This window comes from Callorhinchus milii, unplaced genomic scaffold (assembly GCF_018977255.1).
Source record: "Callorhinchus milii isolate IMCB2004 unplaced genomic scaffold, IMCB_Cmil_1.0 Scaffold9, whole genome shotgun sequence".
NCBI lineage: Eukaryota > Metazoa > Chordata > Chondrichthyes > Chimaeriformes > Callorhinchidae > Callorhinchus > Callorhinchus milii.
This window is the reverse complement of record NW_024704750.1, coordinates 21,131,674-21,141,579: the sequence shown is the minus strand read 5'-3', so window position 1 is coordinate 21,141,579 and position 9,906 is coordinate 21,131,674. Positions and strand designations below refer to the sequence as shown.

The 9,906-nt window shown below is 45.1% G+C and overlaps 1 protein-coding gene across 1 annotated transcript; it reads left to right on the top strand.

Annotated features, from left to right (window-relative positions):
* Positions 1-172: 172 nt before the first annotated feature.
* Positions 173-9,421, top strand: LOC103186793 (basal body-orientation factor 1). The gene is made up of 10 exons (XM_007906026.2): positions 173-309; positions 790-1,045; positions 1,768-1,833; positions 3,226-3,369; positions 3,985-4,065; positions 4,546-4,616; positions 5,404-5,548; positions 6,179-6,672; positions 7,513-7,620; positions 9,064-9,421. The coding sequence occupies exons 1-10, from the start codon at positions 275-277 to the stop codon at positions 9,191-9,193; spliced, it is 1,530 nt and encodes a 509-aa protein (XP_007904217.1). The 5' UTR covers positions 173-274; the 3' UTR covers positions 9,194-9,421.
* Positions 9,422-9,906: the final 485 nt, after the last annotated feature.

The following is a 9,906-nucleotide window of genomic DNA, read 5'->3' as shown; positions in this document are numbered from 1 at the left end:
GCTCTCCTCCCCTGCCCTCCAGCACTGTGAGGGAGTGAGTGAGTGGGTGAGGGAGTGAGTGGGTGAGGGAGTGAGGGAGTGAGGGAGGGAGTGGGTGAGGGAGTGAGGGGTGAGGGAGGGAGTGGGTGGGTGAGGGAGTGAGTGGGTGAGGGGTGAGGGAGTGAGGGAGGGAGTGGGTGAGGGAGGGAGGGAGGGAGGGGCACAGACCACACCTGGAGGAAATAACAACAAGTCACTCCGCGAGCATCGCTTTGATCCATCGCATCCCGTCGCTATGGTTAAGAAGAAGGGCAAAGGAAGGAAGAAAGGGTGAATCTGCTTTTTCTTTGTGCAAAAAAAAAACTGCTGCGTCTCACCCACAAAATACACGGTCACCAACTGCGCCTCTGCAAGCGACGCCTTCCAACGAAAAAAAGCGCTTGGAGACGTCTCGGCCGTCTTACAAGGCGTTGTCTTCCAAACGCGAGGATTATTGTTATTCTTCTGAACAAATATTTATTATTCTTATCGTTATTAAGAATGATAATCGTTTATTACTGTGCGATCCATTGGCCACTCGATCCACGACTGTGTGTGTGTGTGGACGCCGCTGTGCGCCATTGGCTGCTGCGTTTCGCCCACAAAATACGCAGTCAATTCACTTTGCAGTATATTCTGTGAAGCGCTTTGAGACGTCTCGAAGACGTGATGAGGCGTTGTATCAAATTCAGTTATTATTTTTTATTATCCAGCCCTGGTCCATTGCTCAGTCGATTTAGCTGCATTAATGATGTCTGTTTGTTTGTCAAGGGGAAAGGGAAAGAAAGGCAAAAAGCAAGAGCCCAAAGCCAACAGAGAATCAGACGCTGAGAGGGCAAGGGTAAATGCCACATTATGGGAATCGAGGCTGGATGTGACGGAGAAATCCCGAATGGAATACCGGGAAACAGCTCGCATGCTTGCTAGAGCAAATGAGAGCTTAATAAACCAACGAGTCCAAATAGAGAGAGATACCGTGGAGGTGATCTCCTACTTAAAGAAACAGGACATGCAGAAAAACGACCAGGTAATGACCTCCAATGTTTTCCTTCAATTTTTTGTTACCGCTTCTCATGGAATTTTTATGGCGTAGAAGGGGGCCATTCTGCCCATCGCGTCAGCGCTAGCTCACAGAGCAAGGTGTTCCTATTCAATCCCACTGCTCTGCCTTATTGCCCCTTCAAGCCAGTAAAGTGGACATCCTACAGTGCAAATTCTCTCTGTGCACTTCTCAACGGGTGACACTAATAGACAACTCGAACACTGGGACTGGTTGAGCTGCAAATGGACCTGTCAAGTTTTAGCTGGGAAGAGATGAGCCTAGAGCTAGACAACATTAACAACAACTTGCATTTATATAACGCCCCTCACGCAGGGTAGCATCCCAAAGTGCTTGAAAGTGGTGGAGCACGGTGCCGAGCCTGGGGTAAGGGGGAATTGTATCACATATTGAGACAGCTATATCACTGCCAAGCTAATATCCTCAGATTCAGGTTACCCTCTTATTAATTTATTCCCCGCTAAGCATATTTAATTATATTTGCATAATTCCTAGACCTAATGAGAGGTGGTGCATTGGCAGCACCAGTACAATAAGTTTGCAGGTGCTTGAGTTTGAATGCCATCGTGCAGACAGCCATGCACTTCATTACAGCTAAGGGAACAAACGGATGGATTTGAAATGTGTCAGTGGTGTAAGAAGAAAGATGAGTTTTATCAATGGAGTTGAAGGTGTCTATTGCTTTGCAGATCAGTAAACTTCAGCTACAGTTATCTGACCAGAAAAAAGAAGCGCACGAGCAGCATCAAAACATTGTAAGTTACCGAAGTTTTTAACATACGAATTGCTATACGATAAACGATCCATTTAGTTCACTTTCTACCATCCGTGCCATGACCCGCCCTGCCTTCCCCCACCTCTACAACATCACCCGGCTCTGCCACTGACTCACACCGCAGGCCGCCGAAACCCTCATACACGCATTCATAACATCGAAGCTTGACTATGCAAACTTGGCCTCCCCAACTCCTCCCTCCATAGGCTGCAGATCATCCAGAACTCTACTGCCCTTGTCCTCTCCAGCTCTGTGACCTTATCACCCCCATCCTCACCCGACCCCATTGGCTTTCCATCAAACAGAGGATACAGTTAAAGATCCTGGTCCTCACCTTCAAAGCCCTCCATGGCCTTGCTCTCCCCTACCTCTGCAACCTCCTAACCCCCTACAAATGCTGCCCGCTCCCTCCGCTCAATGGGCTCCGGCCTGCTTCACGTCCCCTGCCTCACTTGCCCCACCATTTGCGGGCGGACTTTCTGCCACTCTGTCCCTTTTGGTACTCCATTCCACAGTCCCTCCACCTCGTCCCCTCCCTTGTCTCCTTCAAGACCCATCTCAAGATCCTCCTCTTCGACTGTGCTTTCGATCACCCTGCTTCCCCCCCCTGCCCTCCACCCTCCCTCATCCTGACCCCCAGGTTGGATCTGAAACACGGACTGCCCAGCGCTTTGAGACGTCCTCTCGACGTGAAAGGCACTGTACAAATGTAATTTTCGTTGTTGTTGTTGTTGTGGTGGCCGCATGTTAATACTGAGGATAATAATGGAGATGTTAAAAACAATTCATTCTGTGTTGAACAGAGTGGAAAGCTTTGGAAACCTTTGCCTGGTTCTTTCAAGCATCCTACCCTTACTATATGTCACGTTTCAAATTACTCATATACATTACTGTATCCCAAAATATTATGTTCTAAGATCATTGTGATACCAATAATCGTTGCATTTGACGCAGCTCCTTTCACAATTGGGAGTACATCTCAAAGCGATCCACAGTAAACTGTAGTGACTGTGTGTGTAGGCAAATGCTGAGAATTACAGGCGTATCTCTTGGGCAAATGCTCCCAGCAAATACTCCAGAGTGTTCCTGTTATTCAAAAGTTGTAGGATGTTTCCAAACACATTGTAACAACACTCCTTAAATAAGGAATGGAATGTGTTTAGGAATACAATTTTAATAATAATCCTTGCATTTGATATAATGACTTTGAGATGTCTCAAAGCGCTTCACAGACAAAGTGAATTCACTGTGTATTTTGCGAGCGAAAATTTCAACCCATTCATCACCAGAACCCCGCATTGCAGCTATAGATACTCGGGCCCCCTCTTCTCCCTTCAGTTTTCTTATGAGATATTTTCCTCTTTAATCTCAGATTGAAAACTACACGGGGCAAATCAATGAACTGGAAGAAAAGGTGTCCAAAAAGGCGAACGAAATCCAGCTGATTCAAGGGGAGCTGAACAGGGTCAAGGAGTTCAGGAGGAAACAGATCTACATGAAGAAAGAACTAGATGCAGTGAGTTCACTCTGGGTCTCCTGTTAACAACAACAACTTGCATTTATATAGCCCCCTTCACGCAGAGTAGCGTCCCAGAGCACTTGACAGTGGCAGAGCATGACGCCGAGCCGGGGGGGAGTGGGGGCCGGGGGAGATGATCTTAGGCACAGTCAAAGCGGAAGGTTCCTCAGACGTGACCTGAAGATGGGGAAGCAGGGGGCAAGGCGGATGGATAGAGGGAGAGGGTTGCAGAGTTTCGGGGTGTAGTGGCTGAAAGCCCAGCCATCAATGGTGGAACGGAGGCCACGAGAGACAAGCAGGAGGCTGGACCAGTCCACTTGTCCAGGTGAGTGAGGGCTACGTATGCGAGAGACAGTTTGTGCAACTAAATAAATGAATAATGGCAGCTATCAGAGCAACAACCTACATAAAATAGATCAGTTGGAACTAATTTAGACTTGAAAACAACACAGCCTAAATAAATCGATCATTTCACTTCCACCATTGCATGGGATGTCTTCAGGAAATGCCTTTCAGCAACAATGGGATATGTGGGGGGGAAGCGAGGGGGTTGGGAGGTGATGGGGAGAGAGAGGGGGAGACATGAGAATAATCCTGTTTTTTAAACACCAGATAAAGGATACAATGAGCACAACTATCAAGGAGCACACCGACACACTGAGATTAATGGAAGGGAGATTTTTTGAAGAGAAGGTATGTGAAACAGCCATGAGGTTCATCTAGAATGCATTGCAGTTATAAATGTTTATATGCATGTGTGTGTGTGTGTTGAATGAATTCTGATGTAAAATAATAATAATAATCCTTCCATTTGATATAGCGCCTCATCACGTCTTCGAGGTGTCTCAAAGCGCTTCACAGAATATACTGTAAAATGAATTGGAGGGATTATTATTATTTTCATTTATTTATTGATTTATTTTTGAAGGGATGATCTGCTAATCGAATAACAACCAGGTTCCCACATACTGCTAGGTAAACAGAGGCGCGTGGAGCAAGGAAACTTGCCTAAGGTTTCACCCTCGCCCGAAATTGAACCCGGGTCCCTTCACTTGCGAGGCGAGCACGTGAACCACTACACTACAGGACTCATAAGGCATTACTAATGAGAAGTTCTACCTGATTGAGTTGAACAGTTTGTGTAACCATCCGTATTGCTTCATTGGTTTTCAGGTTCGTCTGGAGAAAGAGGCAGAACAGAAATTAGTTCAGCTGACAGAACAAGCGCACACTGAAGCGATTGTGTAAGTGTTTGGGCCTTTGGGAGGAGAAGCCTTGAAGAGCTTGGGCACTCTGTCCCATGAAAGAGAGAACATGAGAAATATAGGAGTAATATAGGAATAAGCCATTCAGCCCCTCAAGCCTGTTCCCCCATTCTAAAAGATCATGGGTTATCTGTATCTCAAGTCCAGTTACCTGCCCTTTCCCCGTATCCCTTAATACCCTGATCTAACTAGGGTTAGTGTTCATCAAATATGGTCATCAAATATCTATCCACCTCAGTCTTGAAGATGTGAATGGATCCATCATCTACAGCCTTTTGAGGGAGAGTTCCAGATTTCCACTACCCTTTGGGTCAAAAACTGCCTCCTGATTTCACTCCTTAATTGGCCTTGATGCCCCCTTGTTCTGGATTCTCCTACCAGAGGAAATAGTTTCTCAGTATCTACCCTATCAAATCTGTTTATTATTTTAAAAATGAGAAGATGAGAAAGGGCATGTCTCGTACTCAAGATCTCAAAGAACATCGATAGACTGAACTTAATGCGTTTAACACAGGCCAAGCAATAAAAGGGGAACAAACTCGATCTCAAGTACTTGGGGGAACAGGGAGTACTTTATATACTACTACTTTATATAGAGAGTGATGTAGCAACACTTACAGGAGAGGAGGGCATGGGATAGGATACTAGGGAAGAAAACTTGGTGAGAACATTTTTTTTGGAAGCAGTGTTGGTGTCACACCAAAGCTGTCTAATTATGAGTTGATTCAGTAGTGTTAAGAACCTTTTCCAATTCCTAATTCCGCAGGAATCTCGAGAACAAGACTCGTTGTGTCTTTAAGGAAAACGTGAGGCTAACCGGGACAGTGAAGGTCTACATCAAAGAGGCTGAATATCTGAAGAAAATTAACCAGCATCTGAAAGACCAAAACATGCAGCTCTTCAGTCAAAAGGTGTTGTATGTTGGAGGCTTTGACGGTGCTCATGGTCCTTCTCCCTGCTCCCCCCTTACCCCTTCCCTCTTTGCTCAGTATCCCCATATCAACCAAAATGATACAAGGACTTAAAGGGTTAAATTACACAGACTAGTTGGACTGTATTCCCTTGAGTTTAGAAGGTTCAGGGCTGATCTGATTGAGGTGTTTAAAATTATAAAGGGATTCGATAGAGTTGCTGCAGAGAAACTATTTCCTCTGGTGGTGGAGGAATCCCAGAACATCATCTTAAAATTAGAGCTGGGCCATTTAATTTAGGAGTGAAATCAGGAAGCGCTTTTTAACGCAAAGACTAGTGGACATCTGGAGCTTTCTCCCCCAAAAGGCTGTGGATGCTGGATCGAATACATTTTCAAGACTGAGGTGGATGGATATTTGTTAGGTCAGGGTATTTAGATTGGTAAATGGACTTGAGGTACAGATCAGCTATGATCTAATAGACTGGCGGAACAGTCTTGAGGGCCTGAATGGCCAACTTATGTTTCTAACTATGCAAAAGACATTTTACTGTGCAAATTCAACGCAGCAAATGACAAGCATTTACTATCATTCGGACTTAAGACCCCCAGCATGTGTGTTTCTTTTCAGGAAACCAGTGAGGTTTTGGTGAAAGAAAAACTGCTGGAAGTGAAACAACTGAAGGACCAGATCCAACAGCTTCAGAAGAACATGCAGAACCTGGAGAAAGCCCTGGGCCACATGGCCAGGGAATTCGAGACAGCAAAATGGAACGTCCAGCATCAATCCCAGATCAAAACACAGACCAACCAGGTGGAGATCACCAGACTGGAGACAGTCATCAAAATGAAGGACAAGGAGATGAATAGGGTGAAGACGCTGGCCAGGAGCATCCTGGACCAGCGCACTGACGTAGAGATATTCTTCTTGGAGTCTCTGGAAGAAGTAAAGAAGAAAATTATCTGCAGCCGGCTTCACTACAAGAAAGCAGCCGAGATCGCCTTTAACAAAAAGATGAAGAAAGCCTACGAGGGCAAGGAGGAGTACCCCAAAATCAGGACCTTTTCTAAAGACCATCACAGCACAAACAACGTGTATCAGGATATGGAAGAAGCTGAAAAATGGTAGGTCGTTGTTGTTGAATTTGCTCTGAATATTCATTGTCCTTTTGTGTATCCTCGTGGTTAGAGTTAGAGTTATTACAGGTGTGTTTACCGATGTTCCTTCCTGGATGCCTAGATCAACTAGGCTCATCAGCCTTGCAAAGGAACATTTCTAATATTATATAGAAATATACAAGATGCTGAGTCAGATTCAGAACCTAAATCCCAGAACAATACTTTCAGGTACATCACGTCCGGAGGACAATGATAATAAGAGGAGTCCTGTAGCTCAGTGGTTAGAGCACTCCCCTTGCAAGCGAGACACCTGGGTTCAATTCCCGGCAGGGTGAAACCTTGGGCAAGTTTCCTTACTCCACACAGAGCCTGATAATAATCCCTCCAAAACAAAACACAATAATAAATTGGTCATTTTCAATCCACGACTGTTTGTGGGACATTGCTGTGCGCAATTGGCTGCCGCGTTCGCCCACAAATATACGGTCAATTCACTTTACAATATATTCTGTGAAGCGCTTTGAGATGTCGAGAAGACGTGAAAAGCGCTATATCAAATGCAACGATCATCCTTGCATTTGATAGAGCGCTATTCACATCGTTGGGAAGTCCCAAAGCATTTCACAGAATATATCAACTGGATTGACTGTATATTTTGTGGGCGAAACATGGCAGCCAATTGCACACAGCAGCGTCCCACAAACAGTCGTGTAATCTGAAGTAAAAATAATATAAATATAAAATATATAATATAAATATTACAGAAGTATAAAATGTAAAGTGATTTAGAAATAAGAGCGCATGAAACAGAGTGTGGTGTGCAAACCCAGAGTGCTTGTGTTTCAGGATTAACATCAAGGGTAACAAAATAGATATCGGTGACCTGACTTGGGAGCAGAAGGAGAAAGTTCTACGCCTGTTGTTTGCAAGGATGAATCGTTTGGCAGGAAACATGTAAGTCTGAATACAAAGTGATGGTCTTTCAGTACAGCAACAACAAGAAGTTGTATTTACACAGCACCCCTCACTCATGATAGCGCCTCAGAGCGCTTATAACAATGCAATTCAACCTCTGACAATATGTGCGAGTTATAAAGGTCAGTACAAGGGATGGAGGGAGAAGCGAATAGAAGGATATGGGAGCGAGTGGAGACTTGTGTGCAGTTACAACACCAGCATGGACTGATTGGGCAGAATGGCCTGTTTCCATGCTGTACAATCTATACAAGACACGTCAATTTTTCCAAGATATTTCATGAATTATTTCTGAATCTGTTTGATCACATCTTTCTTCGTAACTCCAGCCAACAACCAAAACAAATTACATTTGTATAGTGCCTTTCACGTTGGGAGGATGTCTCAAAGCGCTGGACAGTCAAGGATTTGCTCCGAGCAACTTTCATTTTCGCATGGGGTAGCATCTGGGTGCGTGTAGACCTTTAAGTTATTGATCTCATCAGTCTGCTGAGATGATCTGTCATTTTTAAAACAGTTCCAACAAAATATTTCACGCATTTAGAAATCAGGGTTTCTGTAGCACATTTGTTATTTTGAGTGCTCGGAGTTCCTATTTATTCATGACAATAGCAATTATTATCATCAAGTTTAACAGTTTTGCCAGAACCATAATCTGGTTTTGTTACATCTCGGGAATAGGGTCATAGTCTGGATTTGCTACACACTGTGGATGAGTTGATACACACACACGCGCACACATACACACATTTACGTATAATTTATGTATCTTCTGCATAGCAAAAATGATGCTGGAGCTCTGGATGTCCCAGCTAAAACGCTGGGGTTTTGTAAGAAAATTGGTAGTACTGCATGCTATGATCCATAAATTACAATCTATATAATTATAATAATTATATAGATTGAAGGTGGAGGGCAGGGAGGGGACATGGAGCAAGCCAGAGTCCACCGAGCAGAGGGAGCCAGTATCTCTAGTGGCGAGAGGGCATGGGTTCGATTCCAGTCAGGGCAAAACTTTGGGCAAGTTTCCTTACTCCACGTCTCTGTTTACTTAGCAGTAAAGTAGGAACCCAGTTGTTAAGTCGATTGGCAGATCGCCTTTCCGAGGGTATTACTCCCTTCTCAAAAACTACTAATAATGTTAATTTGGTCACTTAATCCATGACTGTTTGTGGGACGCTGCTGTGCGCAATTGGCTTCTGCTTTTCGCCCACAAAACATAGTCAATTCACGTTACAGTATATGCTGTGAAGTGCTTTGAGATGTCCAGAAGACGTGATAAGACGTTACATCAAATGCGAAGATTATAATGGGATTTATAATTATAATGTTTTGTGGCTCAATGACGGCCTTTTCCGTGACTCCTTCCTGTTTCATGTCAGAATCCGCAAGGAAAGGCTCACAGTTTCCTTTCCTTTACAGAAACGAAAATGCCTCGTTTCAGAAAGTCTTTATCACAGAGGCTCCTGACACAGAAGTACCAACCGATGGATGCATGTTCCCGAGTATTCCATCAGCAAAACAGATGACAGACGAGACGGCAGCCTCGTAAACGCACCAGCACGACACACCGCACCACACCACAACGGCACCGTCGGAGAAAATCATGACAAGTCGTGCTATATTTTTTTTTAAAAAGAAAAAAAAAGTATAAAAGCAATCTTAGGAACAAAATACTGTTCCGTGGGATTTTTTTTTTAATATATGCCTGGAGTGCTAAGAGTTTCAAAGCTGAAAATTATTTAAGAGAAAGTAATTCTATTGTCCTGAATTTACTACCCACCCATCCCTCCCCCATCACACCGGTTCTAGCCAGGCTCCACTGGCTCCCTATCGCCGTACGGATCGATTTCAAGATCCTCGCACTCGTTTTCAAATCCCTTCATGTCCTGACACCCCCGTTCCTCTCCCCTCACCCCCCCAACCCCAAAACCAGCTGCCTCCCTCCGCTCGACTGGCTCCGGCCTCCTGCATGTCCTTGCGCCATCCGTTCCACCGTTGGTGGCTGCGCTTTTAGCCACTAAGCCCCGAAATTCAAGATCTTCATCCTCACCTACAAGGCCATTCATGGCCTTGCTCCCTCCTACCTCTCCGACCTACTATCCCCCTACTTACCTGCCCGTACCCTCCGTTCCTCTGGCTCCGGTCTGCTCCACACCCCCGCCCCAACCGCCCTACCATCGGTGGCCGGGCCTTCAGCCTCTCAGCCCCGAGGCTCTGGAACTCCATCCCCCAGTGCCTTCGCCGCTTCCTCCCTTTCTTCCT